This window comes from Delphinus delphis, chromosome 14 (assembly GCF_949987515.2).
Source record: "Delphinus delphis chromosome 14, mDelDel1.2, whole genome shotgun sequence".
Taxonomy (NCBI): Eukaryota; Metazoa; Chordata; class Mammalia; order Artiodactyla; family Delphinidae; genus Delphinus; species Delphinus delphis.
In genome coordinates this window covers 34,286,955-34,307,057 of record NC_082696.1, presented here as the reverse complement: position 1 = coordinate 34,307,057, position 20,103 = coordinate 34,286,955, and the positions used below count along the sequence as shown (strand labels likewise).

At 33.8% G+C, this 20,103-nt stretch overlaps 1 protein-coding gene across 1 annotated transcript in view; it reads right to left on the bottom strand.

Moving 5' to 3' along the window:
* Positions 1-16,168: 16,168 nt before the first annotated feature.
* Positions 16,169-20,103, bottom strand: part of THEMIS (thymocyte selection associated) — a 160,061-nt gene continuing 156,126 nt past the window's right edge. The window contains exon 6 of the mRNA XM_060030534.1: positions 16,169-16,334. Within this exon, the coding sequence (XP_059886517.1) occupies positions 16,303-16,334 (32 nt within the window). The 3' untranslated portion in view covers positions 16,169-16,302. The remainder of the gene's footprint in view (positions 16,335-20,103) is intronic.

Genomic DNA, 20,103 nt, shown 5'->3' with positions numbered 1-20,103 from the left:
TCTCTCAATTCCATTCAGCTACTGAGTTCATCTACCATGTATTTTATTTTTATTATTATATATTTCTGTGTTAAAATTTCTATTTATACATATCTTCTATTGTTTTAGTACTTTAAAAAATTTCCATTTGTTTCAAGAATGTTCATGATTACATGTTTGAGCAATTTTATGATAGCTGCTTTAGAGTTTCTGTCAAACAACTCCAACATGTATATCATCTCATCCTAAGCTTCTGTAAATTGTCTTTTCCCATGAAAATTGACATTTTCATCTCTCTTCATAAGCCAAGTAATTTTGGATTGTGTCCTGGACATCTTGACTGTTTCATTACGAGACTCTGGGCATTGTTTAAATCTCCTGGAGAATGGTGACATTTTTGTTTCAGCAGATAATCTACCCAGTAAAGTTCACACTGTGAATTTCTACCCATCTTTTGTAGGCTATGGTTTGAATGTCAGCTCGGTTTTTGAAGCCTTGCAATGCCACAGCACTACTGGATATGTGCCCTATTTAGCGGTCAGTCTGGGATCTGGGAAATTCGATGTACTTATTACTCAGTTCTCAAAATCTTATGCTAATTTGAAATAGGTCTATGCATATGCAAGTCGAAGTAAGCTCAGAAGTTCTTAATTTGTGGATGGCCTTTCTGAGCTCTTCCTTCTCCATGAATCTGGAGATAGCTTGTGCTTATCAGCTGACAGTTGATGTACTCTTAGATTCATTTGAATAATAAAATACCCAACTAAAATCCTATTACAAAGACTGTTCAACTGAGAAAACTGTTAAAAAACAAAAGAAAACAAACAAATACAACACTTTCTAAAAACCAAACTGCCATATAGTTTATTCCTATGTCATATCACCACCCTGTGGTCTTTATATCCTAGGACTTAGCAACACCACAAATCAAGTTTTCCTTTAGGATATTTCCTAGTTTTCCTTAAAAGTGGTCTGTGAAACTGCACAAGATAACAGGACTCTGCAGAACTGCCAGAAAGGTGCTTTGAACCACAAGGTATATGGAACCTCTTAGATAAAGAATTATATGGAATGAGGAGAAAATTATTAGTTAGCCCATATCTAGAATGGAGACTCAATTTTCAGATTAGCTTGATTTTTATGAACTATTTCAGATCCTTAAGTCCCTATCTTTAGTCATGGAAATACACTCAGAAATGATAAAATCAGCTATGTGTATCTATAGTAAAAAATATTGTGAAATACCTATGAAAATCAATAGAAACATAATATCCAACTTACCCCAAATAATGGATGTTCTAAACTGGGCTATCTTTAAGTGGATATTTTAAAAATTAAATTTTGTGACTATCAAGTTCAATTAGTCACAAATTATTGACAGTAATTTTATCATACAAAATTAAGCATAAAATATGAAGAAACTGTTTTACCATGTTGATAGATTAAATTTAACTAAACAAAGCACCATCCTTCAAAAAATCCTCAGTTTTACATAGAAAAGTATAAATTATAGTAATGGCTGTCATTGCTTTTACAATTATGAATTCTTATCTATTTGAATTACCCTTCCTTGTTTCAGTTGATTCTGACATAAAGAGATATTCTCAGACCAATGGGCAATTTTGATCAAGGGATCAGCTAAATTTTAGTGTGTATAACAAAACAAAATTATATGTATACAACAAAATTATAACAAAAGTTAGCTGCCATTCATCTTTCCCACAGCAGTAAAAAATCAAAATGCATTTTAACTATTTTGGGGTATAAAAGGACAATTTTTTGTATTTAAAAATAGGTAACGTATTTGGTGTGTTGGACTTTACATTTTTCTAAGAATTGAGATTCTTACAATGAAAATGTAAATTATTATTGTAGTAGTAATGTTACTGTAGTATGATGTATCATTATCAATTCTCTTCAACAAAGTATTGACAGGTACTCATCTATTCCTTTCTTTACAAACAAAATTAAAGATATAGTCACAACATCTTGAAGGATGGATAAGGAGGGGTTTAGTTAACTGAAATTTCAAATCTACCAAAACGAACTCTTTGTATGGATATAATTGTGGAAATGGTCTTACAGAGTTGATCAGGAACACTTTTGTACTTAAAACTGAGCATTTGTTGGCCAAAAGTAAGGCTTATTGTAGAAAGCAGACATGGTCTAAGTTTGATTATGGAAAACATAGGTTTACTACACTTTTATAAAACAAGGTTTTTAAAGATGTTATTAGATTAAATGTTGTATTTTTTCCTCAGTTCTCACAATTGTTAACATTCTAACAGGAAAACACATAAGCATATACCCCAAATCTGATTTTAGCCATTATGAATATGATACACTTTGAAAGCATTTCAGATCATTCCAGATGCATATCTAATACTACGTAAGCTTTTTCCTGTGTTTTAAGCATAAAAGGCTTTACATATATATAATAACCACAAATGGTGTTCCTCCCTCATTTATAAGACTATAAAATTACATGCATAAATAAAATTGATTTTCAGTTAGAGTGATTTTACTGTTGCCTAAATATTAATAAGATCCTCCCCCTTAGGTTAGCATTCACAGGCATCTTCCAGTAATTTTGTTGGCCTATTGAAGAACTGATGGGCTGCGTATAGCTTGTCCCTGACAGTTACTGACAACATTTTAAATGATGAGTAACGTTAGATTCTTATTACTTCAAATCATCATTTCTTCTTGATGTAAAAACACATTTTCGGTCTCATATTTTTCCTCCAGAAATATCATTAAATTTATTAATATAATAATTGTTGAGGAAGCAAAACCCAGAAAATATTATATTGTGTTTATAAATTAAAATAGGCAGAAAATACTGTGTGAAAAAGCAGTCATATACCCTCCCTCCCAAAGCAAAAAATTACAAGGACATTTTCTAAAAGTTCACTTATTACCAATTTCTGCTTATAACTTTTTTTTTTTAATTGGAGTATAGTTGCTTTACAATGTTGTTTTAGTTTCTGCTATACAATGAAGTGAACCAGCTATGTAATGGGGAGTAAATATTTTCATATCTGAATATTTAGATCACAGAACTATACATGATCACAGCACTCTTGAATAAAAACAACTAGCAGTATGATATGACAAATGAGGCAATGCACAAGAATGAAACAAGGTTAACTAGAAGATCACCCCCTAACATTCAGTATATAAACAAAACATAAAGCTGCCTGTTAACATATAACACCAGAAATGTGTGTGCTATCAAAACTGGGTGTTAATAAGTGACATAATCTAAAGCCATCAACTATCCAGAGTGAGATCGATGTGTGTTAGAAATAGTGTATCCCTACATTCTTGCCTGATAAGAAGTTTGCCTGCACTTGGCTCAGTGGCAGATACTATCGAATCGTCTCCTTGACAATTAGGGAAGGTGAGACTCAGAGAAAACTCAATAAGTCTGCATTTACTCCTACAATTTTTTTTTAAAGGTTTGAATATTATGAAGCAAAATTTGCAAAAAGCTGGGTTTCCTTTGTGGAGTGCAGCCCTCATTCCTACAATCTTGATAAGAAATCTTTTTCTAAAGGATCTATCACAGTGGATTCTTATTACTGGAGATTAACAGCCCTTCGTAGTGACTTTGCTAACTTATAGGACAGTGTTGCCTGATTTAAGTTTTCTCCACAAAGCACCTTATTCTACAGGTTCTACGAATTCTTTGATATATCTCACATTGTATGGCATGGATAGGAAAAGAATTAGAAGTTCAATCATAGATGTGTCATTACAATGCATGATCAAAAAACGAAGTGTGACTTCTAGATATCATCCAATGTTTTTGCAACATTTGCTGGGCACCTTTATGGCTCTCCCACAGTTGGCCTGCCCTCTCCATGGGGTCCTCAGATAAGAGATCCTTTGCAACATGCCCTTTGACTGACCTGGAGGCAACGTGAAGCCTCTCTGTTCCTTTCCCGGGTCTCACTACTTTTGCTTCCTTCAGTGCTCTTGAACAGAAAAAAAACCAAAAACAAAACTACAACAAAAAACATTAAACATGAAAACCTGCCCAACTAATGGAAACAATAATTAAAACTGCCTTACCAGAATTTTGCCTATCCAGTTCTGCAGTTTTCAGACATAACCGAAAATTCTTTCCCCGAATCCTAGTGTTCTGCTCCAGCCCTTCCCCAACTCCTAGGTTATATCGCAAAAGAAACAGTCTATAATTGAAAATTTGACAGTTACTCTTTCAGTCTAGCTCCAGAATAAGTGTGCCTTGTTGGACCAAATTTTACCATAACTGAATCATTTGTAGTCATTACAGTAAAAATATCTAAATTAATATGGGCATGGAAGGAGGCAGCTTATGCATTTTTAATTATATTAAGAATAACTTTTTAGATATTATAACTAAATTCTAGGTTTGGAAGGTATAACTATCTCTTACCTTTTAGAATATAAAGAAAAAAAGATTGAGTGGAGAGTTAGAAGCATTTTTTTAAAAACTTGGATGTCACAAATTTTAGCTTTTGATAAACTCCAATTTTACTGACAGTCAGCATGGGATTAGATATTGTGTTTGGAAAACATTGGTGAAGATAAGGGAGAAGCAAACTTTTGAGAAAATGGCTGCTTAGATTTATAAACTAGACAACTAGCAACATCTAGTGGTCATCCGTATGATCAACCCTTCTCTTCATTTCCATTTTGTTGCTTAGAATTCAGTCACATGCCAAAATTCTTGGTAGGTAGTTTGAATTAGGTTAAAATAAAATAAAATAAATATAGAAAACAATATAATCTGAAATCTAAGCATTAGTTCTAATGTATAGATAATATAAAAATACAATACACATATTATTATTCACAACTGTTCGGTGTATGAGCAATAGGATTTAATGCACTGAGCATTAAACAGTGTTCAGCTGCTTTACTTGTCATAAGAAGGACTAAAATTTTGCTATATAAAGCAGACAGGACTTAATTTTACCAACTTTAACCCTAAAAGTTAAATTAATATTTAAAAACTCCTGTTATAGATAACTATTATTTTAACTGATAGAACTGGCATGGATTTTGAACCATTATTTATTTTACTCAACAGTTTGAAATAAGACAATAAGAACAACAGGTTTTAATCCTTGAATATACATACAGTGATAGTGAGGGCTCATACACATGTAAAGAAATAATAGCTAATAGTTACTTGGGTCAAAAGAAAGCTTCTTGGGGTTTTTATATTTTTCATGGCCAGGCTATAAATAAATAAGTAAGAGTTGAATACAGGTTAAAAACTCTCAGAAAAATCTATGATTCCTTGGGAGAAAATATTTACAAATGATGCAACTGACAGGGGCTTAATTTCCAAAATATACAAACAGGTCATGCAGTTCAATATCCAAAAAAAAAAAAAAAAAAAATCAAAATCAGGCAGCAGACCTAAATAAACATTTCTCCAAAGAAGACATACAGATGACCAAGAGGCACATGAAAAATGCTCAACATCACTAACTATTTGAGAAATGCAAATCAAAATTACAATGACATGTCACTTCACACCAGTCAGAATTGCCATCATCAAAAAGTCTACAAATAATAAATGCTGGAGAGGGTGTGGAGAAAAGGGAACCCTCTTACACTGTTGGTGGGAATGTAAATTGGTGCAGCCACTATGGAGAACAGTATGGAGGTTCCTTAAAAACTAGAAATAGAGTTACCACATGATCCAGCAATCCCATTCCTGGGCATATATCCAGAGAAAACAGTAATTCGAAAAGATATATGCACCCCAGTGTTCATGGAAGCACCATTTACAATAGCCAAGATATGAAAGCAACCTAAGTGTCCATCAACAGATGAATGGATAAAGAAGAGTGGTACATACATACAATGGAATATTACTCAGTCATAGAAAAGAATGAAATAATGTCATTTGCAGCAACATGGATGGACCTAGAGATTATCATACTAAGTGAAGTATGTCAGACAAAGACAAGTATCATATGATATCACTTACATGAATCTAAAAAATGATACAAATGAACTTATTTACAAAACAGAAATAGACTCACAGAAATAGAAAACAAACTTATGGTTACCAAAGGGGAAATGGGGGGAGGGATAAATTAGGAGCTTGGAATTAACAGATACACACTACTATAAATAAAATATATAAACAACAAGGTCCTGCTGCATAGCACTGGGAACTATATTCAACATCTTGTAATAACCTATAATTGAAAAGAATCTGAAAAAGCATATATATATACACACATACATATATATATATCTGAATCACTTTGGTGTACACCAGAAACTAACACATTGTAAATCAACTATACTTCAATTTAAAAAAGAAAATAGACAATTCCTATTAACATAATTCAAATTCTCAAAAAGATTATTTCAAAAATTGATAATATAACATATAGTATGGATACTGAAAACATAAACAGGATTGCAATCTAAAAAGAGAGCGAAGAAATGGAGGAAAGAGATTAATGTTTATTTATGCACATTGCAAGTGCCAGACACTGGGTAGCACTTCATGTGCATCTGTCATCGTAATTCATCTCCATGGTAATTCTGGAGACAGATGTCATTGGCTGCCCCCCTCCACCCTATTATATAAATAAAGAAATGAAGTTCCACTTCTGTGATCATTCAACCAGTAAGTGACGTATCTAGGTTTGAATTCAGGTCAACCTGACTCCAAAATCAGTGCTCTCAAAGTTTTACATATGATATCAGCATTTATTTTTTAGTTTTCTAAATGTTTTGCAAGCCCAGGAGAGAAATGGCTCCAGGGTCACACATGTTGTCTTGAAAGATACCCCACTGGTCAAGTGTCTCTTTTATTCATCATTGAACAAAGTCTTTCATTTCATGCTTTCATTTAACTATTATGCATTCATGATACTAGAGAAAGCTTAAAGTAGCAATCTATGTTGAAGGCAGCATAGTAAATTAAATTTACATAACATTAAAAATTTATTCATTTAAAAATCATGTATTACATACCTACAATGTGTCACTGCAAATACAAAGACAAATGACACAAACCCCCTGAATACCAGGAACTCAGTGAAAATATATTCAAACAAGTATTCACAACATTGAACATATGTTGTTGTATGCTATGTACTGTAGTAGTAGAGGAGAAGTGCGGATGATAGTGTCTGCTTGAATGAATCTTGCAGAATTCACAGAGGAGATGTTTGAACGCTGCAGTTCACTAGCCTGATTGAGGTGGGATAGAAGATCATGCCAGTTAGAAAAAGGAGTCCATGTAAAGGCAAGAAAGAGATGGATAGAAGTAGATGGATGTGAGACACATTTAGAAAGTAATAATACATCAAGGATAATGACTCCCCATGGCCTTAGAATAATGGGAGATATACATCATCACCAGGATGCAGGAGAGCCTGGTGTGATGCCCTGACACCGTTCCCAACAGTCACTAATTATTCATTTCCTATTTTGCTATCACTTACTATACAATATAGTTGTAACATTTTCTCTTAGTTATTTTAAAAACTGTAATACATTTATTGCCAAAAAGTCCAACTACATACTTCTATAATTTAGCCCTCACTCCTTGCTTTACATGGTAGTAAGTAAGGGACCATAAAAATGACTGTGCAAACTGAAACTGTGCAAAGTGCTCTTAATAGTCAATGAGAACAATTAAAATTGTTCCATGACCTTTAAAAATTTTGTCTAGACATTAAATAATCATATTGTCATTTATAAATGTACAAGCAAATAAAAAAGAATAGTAAAACTAATATTTATCTAGTACACTATAATTTAAAATGGCAACGTTGAGAATTGAAGTGTCATGTTTCTTTGTAAAACACATCAGAAATAGTGTGAACAGTCCCTGCCTTCTTTTTCTCATGTATATCTTACAATACAGAGCAAGCACACCTTCATGAATTGTCATACTTCTAATAGAGTTTGGATCCAACATTGTATCCCTTCAAAGTTGTGAAATATCTCAGAGGGTTCCTGTAATATGTAAGTTTGTCCTGTTGTTACCTCTTCTGAGACAAATTCATCCTTTTTGCGACACCCACTTTCCTCATTTATGCCTTCAAGTTCCTCTGGCTGCATACTTCAACTCTCTCAAACGGCAGCATTGCCAACATTCTCACAGTGAGCTGTCCTTCCACAGCTCCATTCTCGTTTGATTTGAGTTTCACTGTCAGTGTTCTCACGTTTCTTTTATTTGCTACACTTTCATTTTGGTTGGCTTCTTTGAAACCCTCTTTGGATTATCCAATTGTGTAAAACGTCAGGTGAACTTATCACTGGGAGACAAAGAAGCAATACAACTACATTCTTTGCTGTTCTTGTGTGAACTGGGTAATAGATGTGCAGTAAGTGCCCAGTTACCAACATACTTTAAAAGAATCGATGTGATTTGTCACTGATCAATATGTACATGTGTTATTTACTCAGGGATTTGTGAACTGAAGAGCTAGAAGCCATGTTTGCTCTTTGTGAAACTGAAATTTGAATTGTGTTGTTGGGGGACTGGTGTTATTTAACTAAACCATAGACTGAAAATTGTGCATGTTGGAACTGTGCAAGGCAAGAACTGCCTGTACACACATGCACATGTGCACGTGCACACACACACACACACACACACACACACACACACACATTGGACTTACCACACCAAGAGTGTGGAACAACCGAAAATTTCATACACTGCTGATTGAAATGAAAAAATAGGACTATCATGGGAGTCATTTTGGTAGTTTCTTAAAAAGTTAAACACATACCCAGTATATGACCCAAACATTTCACTCCTAGATACTTACCCAAGAGAAGTAGAAGCATCTCTCCATAGAAGGATTAGTACAGAATTGTTCATAGCACATTATTTCTATAGCCCAAAACCTGGAAACAATTTAAATGTCCATCGACAGGTGAGTGGATAAACAACTTGTGGTCTATCCATACAATGAAACAGTACTCAGCAAAATAAAGAATAAACAATTTTATATGCAATATAACATGTATGACGCTCAGAATAATTACACTAAATATAAGAAGGCAGACAAAAAATTATATACTACATAATTCCACTTATAAAAAGTCTGGAAAATGCAAACTAATTTACAATGATAGAAAGAAGATGGAAAGTAGTGACATAAGGACAGGGAAGAAAGACAAAGAAAAGTAAGAGGAATGGCATGTTGTTCATTATGTTGATTGAGGTGATGGTTTTATGTCTATTAATATATGTCCAAATTTATCCAATTTTCTATTGTGATTATGTGCAGTTTATTGTGTGTCAATTATACCTTAATAAAGTTGTTATAAATATTAAAATATATTTCATTTTTCTTTGTCTTTTTTTTTACTGTTATTAACTTTGTATATACTTAAAATTTGTATTGCTTTACACTTGTTCAATGGTAATATAAATTAATTAAAATAAATTTGGTTTAATCTTTTTTCAAAAATTTGTTCTGACCTTTATAACATGACAAGAATTTTGACTAATTATTGACAAGATATCATTAAAGTTCTATGTCATTCTTATTGTCCAGAAAATTTCTAAAAATAGGTAATGAAATCTAAAAGGTTTTTAGACTTTTTACCTTAATTATATGACTAATAGATCAGTCACATAAAAGTGACTGATTTTATCATTAAAAGTACTTAGCATGGCTGCCAGCTGTTGGAATATGGAGGTAATTGGTCACAGAAACATTTGAAAATAGAAATTGTGTTTTTTTCTTCCAATGAGTACATTTTTCAATAAATTTAGAAAAAAATAAATTAGGATAATTCAAAATATTGAATTCAATCCTGGGCAATCCTGAATTTCAATCCTGGGCATATATTCAATATAAAAGTGTATTTTTAAAAAAATTTACTGAAATTCCTATCTATGATGGGTTTAAATATACTCTGTAGAAATAACATAACAAATGGTTGGTATCCTAAAATGAATTTATGGAGCAAGACATTTGAAATAATATTTTAAAATATTAATAAGTTTATAGTTGCAGAAATCATGGGAAATCATAGGCCTTCTCCTTCCTTCTTCATAACTTAAACTTATGTTTTGACATTAATTGAGTCAAACTTCAAGGTGGATAGGTCTATGAATCAGAACAGGAGCTTGTAGGAGAGAAGCACCACAATCTAATTGTTCATTCTTTCTTGTTGCTGTTGCCATGTTGTAACTGGGTATTTGTGGCCCCAGCTGCTGCTAATAGTGAGGTATTCTTGCAAATAAAATTAAAATTAACAAGTTTACATGCATAGTTTACTTCATACAAATTGATGAATAGTGTTCCCCAGACTATCAAGTTTCAGAAGCAAAAGAGCCATTAGTTTGGCAATTTGGACCCTTCACTCTGTGAAGTACTGTTAACCTTGCTCAGAGGTTGGAATGCTACAGTATCCTAGTAATGTTGCCTGGCATTTCCAGTGATGAATTATTTGCTCTAGGCTGTAGCTCTTTGTAACTACTTTAACAGAAGAAATGCAAAGAGAAGAAAATAGGAATGCTGTTGTTAAATACTCTGACATGAAATCAGGAACTGACCTAAAATCTAATATAGCCTAAGCAGTATTGATTTCAATGGCAAAATCAATATCAAGCAGACAAAATATTTTTATTGTTAAAATGGAAATGAGTCTATGGGAAATAACATGTACATTAATACCCAAACTTAATAATTCAACCAACATCAATGCAATATTTTCTACGCCTGAAATATTTTCTCAAAACAAAGATCAAGATTATGGATTGGGACAATTACTGCTTCATGTGTTGTAAAATTTCATTTTAAAAATAATAACTTTTAAATAATAAATAATTGTGTTATTATCATTTAATTTTTAATGATTTTAAGATTTATTTTGTTAATATTCCCTTCTTTAAATGTTTTATAATATCAAATACCTACTTCAGTAAACAACACTTTTACATCTTATCACAATTTATTATTTCTTAAGAGAAAAACATGCATTTATTACCATATATTATTTCTTAACTGAAAACCTCTGACGCTAAAATTCTGCCACACAAAACGATCCACTGTTTACTATTATGGGCACTCATTATTATTTTAAAAAACATAAATAAATTATTATTTTAAAATATAAGATAAACCTACAATTTGGAGAATTCCCCAGTTTCCCATGAATTCTAATTACCTATTCTCAAATCCCCAGTATTAATATCTATAGGGAATTTGAAAAGACCCTGTTAGCAGTTTTATTTAATTCCCACTCTAACAGTCCTGATTACAGATTTATTTAAAATCTACCTTTACCTCTAATTTCCACAGCTTGGGGTATGAGCCCTGGAATTAGATTGTTCTTGCCTACCAAGTTGTCCAGGATTTTATAAACCCATGTCCAAAATTTCACTTCTCCATGACTTTGTTGTGAGAATGGAAAGTAGTAGTATTTTGAGTACATCTTTCTATATCAAAATGATATACCAAATATATACCAAATATACCAAAATGAAATATATACCAAATATATACCAAATATATACCAAATATACCAAAATGAAATAATTAACTCATTCATACACAAACCATGACAACAAAAACCACCGAAAGTCATATGAAACAAAATATATGGTCAAATTCCCACTCTCCTAAGGGAAACACTGATAAAGCTAATTTACATTTTAGACTTTTAGTATCTAAATGAGAAATATATATGGATACCTTTTATCTTTTAACACTTCTAATATATAATCCAGTAATCCAGATAAAGTTATTATCAGGCAATTATTTCCATGTAATGAGAAGAGAGAAATGATATAGCTTTTCTCCTCCAATAGCATACTATTGAGACAGAGGGAAGGGGGCAGGGCACAACCCTTAAAGAATGACACAGTCATTGAGAAAAAAATATGACAAAAACTGGTTAGAACCTGTTAGGCCTAAGATGGTGGAAGATTTGACTTCCAGTAGACCTTGAGAGCCTTATTATATGCTTAATGTAATAAGCATATGTAATATGCATATGCTAAATGACACACCCACAGGTGCCATGACAGTTCCTCCTCCTGGCATTACCAACCCAAGTGCAAACAACACACTTCCTTCCATTAACATAAAGGAGTGTTGCCAGCTCTTAAATTTAATATAAAAGAAATCATGCAGCATATACTATTTCTGTGTCTGAATTCTATCATTCAGTGTTATGGCTTTGAAATATATTCACATTGTTGCCTGTATCATCACACTCATGTTGCTGTAGCTTTTTCCACAATCTAGTTGTCTATTCTATGGCTCATTGGCATGGATTATGCCCAGTTTGTATAAGGCTGCTACAAACATCTTTGTACATGTCCTATTCGTAGGTTAATGCACTCAGTTTTGTTTCATTTACACGTAGGAGTGGAAATTCTGAGTCATAGAGCAGTTATTTGTTTGGCTTTGGTAGATACCGTAGTTTTCCAAAGTAGATGTATCAGTTTAAACTCCCACCAGCAATATGTGTGAGTTCTGATTGCTCCACACTTTCTTCAAAACTTGTTCTTGTCATTTAAAAAAAAAAATCTTAGCCATCTGGTGGATTTGTAATGTTATATGTCATCATGGCTCTAATTTGCATTTTCCTAAAGATTGCTGTGATTTTGAGCACATTTACATATGCTCATTATCCATTTGGATATCTTTGTTTATGAAATGCCTGCTTAAGCCCTCTATCCTTTCTTAAAATTAGGTCGTCTGCATTTTACTTAATAATTTGTAGGAGTTATTTATATATTCTGGATATAATTCTTTTGTTGGATGTGTATACAGCAAGTACAGTTTCCCATTCTTTGAATTCTCTTTTAACGTACCATTCTTTCTTGATTCTCAGATCCTTATTTCTGGATTTATTTTCTTTCTTAGAGTACATCCTTTATACAGTCTTGTGCTGATAATTCAATTGATTGTAAGTCCTCTCTGTTTTTGTTAACCTGTAAAGGTCTTTTATTCCTATTTTTAAAAATTATGTTGTTTCACAGTTCTTAAGAGTGTTTCCCCCAGTGCCCTGGCTTCTGTCTTCTGTCTTGGCCTTGGTAAAGTTTACTGTTGCCCTAGTTGATGTCCCAGCCTTATCTTTGTAGACATCTTCTCAAATTTCACTATTATATGATGTATTGGGAAATTAGTTTTTATCCTTCTTGAGATATTCTGTATTTTTTAAATCTGAGAAATTGGTATAATTTATTAATTCTAGGAAGTTCTCTGGTATCATCTCTTTGAATATTGCCTCACCTCAGCCTTGCACCAGTCTCCCAATTTCTCTTGCTCTAACTCTGATTAAATAAATATTAGGCCTTCTTAAACTGATCTGAATGTCTTTTAACATCTCTTTTATACTTCCTATCGTCTTTTTTTGCTGCATTCTGGGTGATGACTTAAGAACTACTATCCCCACAATTTTTTCTTCTGTTGTGCTTAAACATTTTAAAATTATTACTTCTTTTCTAATATTTTTATGTTTGTTTTGTATTCTTACAAGGACAAGACCATTAGAATAAGTTTCCATTTCAGATTGTCAATCAATATACAAGACACATTAGGCTTACCCAGTACCAAGTTTGCTTACCTTAGTAAAGAGTAAAAAGTAGGAAGAACCAGGTGGGGTTGGCGTCCCAGTCTGAGGTAGTGTGGTCAGGGCAGGTATTTGTATGAAACCTGAATGAAATGAGGGACTGTCCTGTGTAGATATTTGAGCAAAAAGCTCTTCCTGGTGGAGAGAAACCAAGGCAAAGGCCTGGAGGCAAGACCGTCCTGTCCTGTCTGATGAACAGTGAGGAGGCCAGCACGACTTTCGCACGCTGAGAAAGGGGATAAGAGGTCAGAGAAGTAACATGAACAGATCCTGTAGGGCTTTGTAGATCACGTTAGGAATTTTGGCTTTTACTCTGAGTGAGATGGGAAGCAACTGTGGTGTGAAATAATATACGTTTTAATGGATCTTTCTGACTGACTACTGTGTTAAAAATAAACTGATTGGTAGCAAGAGCAGGAATGGGGAGAATGGTTACAGGGTTACTGCAGAAACCCAAGAAGAGATGATTGAACTTGGGTCACACTGGTAGCCCAGTAGAAAGCAGTAACAAGTGGTAAAACTGTGCAAATATTTTGATGGTAAAATCAAAAGAGTACTTTCATTCTGTTAGACTCAGTTTCTAGTATTCCAGCCTATCAGGATATATTCAGATCCTAATTCTGACTTTTCCTTCCCAGGAATTTTACATACCCTTTTCCTTTTAGAAGTAACTTGTAACTTAAGACTTTGGATAAACATCCAGAAGTTTCATTAATGTTGACTTTGATCTTAAAACAAAAACTTTTTAATATTAAAGTCTTGGTTTATAAGAGCCAAACACACCTCAAAGAACACTCCTTTCTTCATTTCTCACTCCCTTTCCATCCCCTTCCCAAAACTGTTTGATTCAGTTAGGAAGAGGGCAGCACTGATCATTGGAGGTCTTGGCATCTAGCTATGCAGCCCCATCATCCTGTGAAATCTGGTCATTGTGCTCAGCACTGTAGGTCCCTGGCTGCAGGGAACAGGGTGAGGAGGTAAAGAGGCCTCTTCTCCTGGCTTCTTTAACACAGGTAGCCTCTTCCCTAATAGTTAAGAATTCATTTCAATCCTAGCTAAAGAATATCTTAGCTGTTACAGGAAGATAGTTATTAAACGTGACAGAGAACATATACACACGCGAAAGAAAATTTATTTTCAACCTCCCAAAATCTTCCATAGATGAACATGAAGTTTATTACACCTTTCAAATTCAAGAGAGCTGGAAGCACAGTACATAAAAGGAAATTACATTGTTAGAAATGTTATATATATTTTCCACTAGAAAGCTCTGGATGATTTATGACCAAACTAAGACATACATTCTCTAGATTTTCTAATCAAAGAACTGTATCTACTAAAAGCACAGATTTAATTGTTCTCATATACCAAATAAAAATACTAGGCTTTCATTATTCTTTGAAAAATAACAAACTGGCCAATGAGTTCTATGAGTTTGCCAAGGTTGTTGAGAAAGGATTCTCAGTGGACTTCAATAATCAAATATGGGGACATAAACTTTTAAAAGTTTTTGTTCTTATGGGAGCAAACAAGCAAAATAAATAAAAGTTAAACCATCTCAGAAAATTTTAGAAATTATAAATAACAATATATTACCACATCAAATCCCTAAATAATCCTTAGGGTATTGGAAATCAGGGTTCATTTCCACTGAAAAAGGAAGAAAAAAAAGATACAAAAAGTAAGCTAAATCAGAAATATAAACATTGTATGAAAGATTTCTAACTGTAATTTTTTTCTGTTGAAAAGTTTTTCATGATTTGTTATCTTCAGAAACTCTTTAGTACTAAACCAATGAATAATTTCTATACATAATGTAAAATAATTATGAGATATGAGATTACGTAAATTTTTGTATAGAGTACAACCTGTGAACCAAGTCCAAAGCTGGCAATTAAATTCCTGTATAATTCTCTGTCTCTTCATTTTGTTAGAGGCAAAATAATGTTGTACCTGTATACTTAATACATAAATAATAAATAAATGAAATGGCTTTCCTACTATCCTAATAAACATTTATCTAAAGAGTTATCTAGTGTACAGTACATAAAATAATAAGGCATATTATCAGATCTTCGGTGATACTGCAGTAATGAACTCTGGTTATTAGGGGACAGGGGAGAAAGTAATGGAAAATTCCTGTAACTAACAATGGCTTTGGCTGTCAAGTCTCAAACACACTTACTCACCACGTATTTCTAAAACAAAATGAAAATGTGAAGTCAAACTCATTTCCACAGCTCCAAGGGAATCAGGTAAGAAACCTGATTATTTTAGATCATTCTCAGATCTAATTATTTTTTTGTTATTTTTAACAGTAACAATGGTAACACTAAAAAGAGGTAAAACAAATTGAGAAAAATGAAAATATTTGGTGAGCTTTTATTTTCAACTGGTTTTACTCGGAAACTAAAATATAAAATTAATTTCCAATTGCTTAATTGTCAGCAGTGGGAATGAGAACCACAAAAAGTGTGCACATTAAATAAACATGTCCTAAGTAACAATAAAACAATGCACATAGATTTTGGCACAGCAGAATAGACTATGTGAATTCCATATCACAGGTTGCTCTTTAAGTTTTACCTGTTAAAACTTTTAAGGTTGTTTTCTCCTTTGCAGTGGCCAGTCAAGTTTCTTCTGGGATTCACTGGGGAATAGCTGTTTTTTCAGCTAGAAGGCTAGGCTTGCTTTTCCATTGTGAACATTTATGTTCACTGCCCAAGTGGCTTCAGTCACATCTCATTATTTTTGACGTTTTTCATTTTTGAAAATTTCTGTAAGAAAAAAAGATTAAGCTCGGTCCATCAGAAATATGCATTAGAAATAGGAAAGACATTACTTGCTTTCAAACACTGTCTGTAGGAAACTCACATGCATATATGGTTTTTTTGGACGACTAACTGAGAACAAAATAAGAAGAGCCAAAAAAAACAAAAAAACCCAAAAACCCCAAGGAACTAATGCAAACCCTTTAGAAACAAAGTAGATATTTCTGAGAGATAATACCTTAAATTTATAAAGTGTTTTTCAGTTTACAAAATGCTTTTCTTTGCATTTTAGTTTATCCTTATAAAAACTCTATTTTCTAGGTAATGTAAGGTAAAAAAACTGAACTTGAGGTGTAGTTAAGAGACTTGCTGAGCAATCACACAGCTAGTAAGAGGCTGGAGCTTGACTGTGTTCTAAAAACTGTCTGATTGCAGACCCATTACCTCAGCTGTGACACAATGGCTATGGAATGAAGCCCAAACCTAGTGGAGTTCTAAAGATGGCAGAGGAGAAAAGGGTACCTATAATGTTAAAAAGAAGAAAAGCAACAGGCCTCGAGCATAAGTTGTACGATCTCTAGCTTCTAATGAACATATACACAGACTTGACATTAACACATCATGTCACACTTGCAAGGAAAGCAAGCTACATTGCAGAGAGGAATTCTGTCTGTGTTCAGGGAAGACAGACATTTCTTTCCATTATGGCTTTGTGGAGCATGGGTGGTTTAAGAAAAGAACTCTAATAGCGTGAACTATAATGGTCAAGAGGTACAGAAGACTGATCATTTCTTTCACTCGCCCACACCTCATTGTACTAGTGATATGTTAAGTGCTAGCCACGTGGACCTGGAGAGGAGCCCTCTGAGGCTCACACCCTTGAGCGCTCATTAGCCTACGACTTCCTCCCTGCCTCCCTCCCTTCTCCTCTTCTTCCTTCCTTTCTTCCTCCCTTCCTCTCTCTTTCCTCCCTCTTCCTCTTCTTCCCTTCCTTCCTTCCTTTTCTACTACACACTGGCTCTATATAACCTTAAGGAAGTTAACTAACTTTTACGTATCTTATTTCCTCATCTTTGAAAACAAGAGGGGGGAAGGGATAATAATGCTTATTTTATAGGGTTATGACAAAGATTACATGAGTCAATAAATGTAAAGAGTTTTATATTTTACAATAAAGAGGTTTACTGTCTCACCAACTGTTAGCTATTTTTACTATATGTGTGAAATATAAAGACAAAATATACAGTTTCGTGACCTCTGAGGAGCTCATAGAATAACTGGGAAAGAAGAAAGGGGATGTCAAAGCAGAAAGAAGTAGAACTTCTCAGCACATCATGTTAATTCCCCTAAAGAGCCTGAATTTACTTTCCTCTGTTAACATCTCCCCTCAGTGCTAAGTGGTGCTGGGGGCTGGGAGGTGGGGTCCAATGAGAGGAAGATTGCTGGATCCCATGCTTTCCTTGATTTCATTCTCTCTCCTCATCATCCGCTATCCCCAACTGTTGCCTTTAGATTTTCAGGTCTTTCTTTTATCACAAACAGCAATAAAACTACACACTGTAGAATGTATATTACAGCTGAAAGAACACAGGATTTTTAGGCAGTATGCCCAGATTTAATTCCCACTTCTACCATTTACTATCTTTGTGCCTTTATCTGCATAAAGGGATAACAACCGAATTTTCCCCTCACAGCGTTGCTTTTCCTGAGGGGAGAGGTGGGGAGGGCAAATGAAACAGATATATTGTAGTACAGAGACACAATCTGAAGAACTCCATCTGACTCCTGATTCTAAGACACACTCGCTGCGCATCTTGAGGAATCTCTGAATTCCATTTTCTTACCAATGAACGAGCTTTGGTAGTAATAACTGAATCACAGAGTTGAGGAAACATCAAATGAAATAAAGGACCTGCAAGTGCTTTGTGAAACGTAAAGTGCAACAGAAATATTACTTGCTATTACTAGCTCTATTCACATAAAACTATTATAAGCCTGTAGTTTGAAAGTTCAATCTGTCATCTTGACAGTTATTAGTCTCACTCTCCCTTGTCAATAAACTGATTTAAGATAGTACAGGGTTAAGCAGAAAAATGGGAGGTGAGGGAGTAGAATAATTAGATTATCTCAATATAAAATAATAGGATTTAAACAATCTTAGTTTTGGAAGGGACCTTATAAGTTGCCTCTCCCTGCCTGATCTAGCCCAATCTTCCACCCAGGGTAGGGATCCCCTAAATAACGCCTGTGCTTTAGTGGTCAGCAAAGCTGACTTCACATTGCATAGAAACTTTGTTCTTTATTGTATTAACTTTGAAGAAATCTCAAAATGTGAAAGAACTGATTTCTCTGACAATTATTTAGGTTTTAAAATTCAAATTGATCTAAAGCCCTCAAATCTTTTGGCATTCATCGACCACTCCTTTGGAAATGTCACAAACTTAACTTGGAGGTGATGTTTCTTACTTTGAATTGAATATTGACTGATTACTTTTGAATATTCATAGTTACTTAGATGATCATATTAACTGAGGGACATGGAATCATGTACACTCAGTTCCCTGGAGATCAAGCCAAATACTTCAAAGAAGAACAGATAGAGAATGAAGTTTTATTTTGTTTCATTTTGTTTTTCTCTCTAAAATGTATTCTTTGATAGTAAAAATATCCTTCCATAGTCAAAATCTATATCTTTGTAAGAACAGACTACTGTTTAATCCACAAAATTAAGCTTTAAAAATACTATAAAATTAGATGAGTAATTTTTTGAATGAGAGTATTAAGTCAAAGAAAATCTCCATTTCATCTTATTTTTGAGGAATCCTGTTCAGCTATATCTAAAAATGCTTTACATTCTCTTATAAAGCTGGTGTTTCCTAAACAGTTACTTGAACCAAGGCTAGTCACACCCTACATTTTCCCTTTTGGGAACTTTGAGTGCCACTGTCCTCAAATTGCTCAACCTGATGGTGAACAGTAAAACTTGCAGTAAGCACATCTACCTGCTTTAGGAAGCAGCTTGTTTGTGAAACTTCCTGAAATCTCTTCCAAACATTTTCAACTGAATTTTCATCCATGTACCCATTTTAATATTTGTACCCATCCTCTACTTTCTTTCCCTTAGCATCTTTTGTAACTAAGTTATTGGTTGAGATTGAAAAAACAAATGATACAAGTTAATAGCTGCTTTATTCTTCTTCTCATCTGTGGTGGTTACAAGATATTACATCATTTTTCAAAGATGACTCGTATATTTATACCCCTGGCAACTGTTTCTGCATGTATGATAAGTGTCATACATTATCTGTCCAGTACAGAATGGGAGTTTGGGGTTCATTTCGCTATTCAAGAAATATTTATTGAGAACCCACAGTAAGCCAGGAACTCTTTTAAATCTAAAGATAGAGCAAATGGATAAAAATTCCTGTCCTCATGGTGCCCTCATGTGGGGAAAGTGGCTCACAATCAAAATAAAGAAGCAAAGTGTGTAGCATGTTAGCTGGCATAAGGGAGATTGGTAGTCCCAGATAAAGAGATTACAATTTTAAATAAGGTGTGTATGGAAGGAATCGCCGAGAAGGTAATGGCTAAGGAAAGACCTAAATGAGACAAAGATAAAAGCCATGTAGATCTCTGGGGGGAAGACTATACCACTTAGAGAAAATAGCCTGTGTTGGTGTTGAAGATGGAGCACCCCTAGCGTTTCTGAGGAAGAGTGGGAAGCCAATGTAGCTAGAATAGAGAGAAAAGAGAAGTAGAGAGACCACTGGAGGAC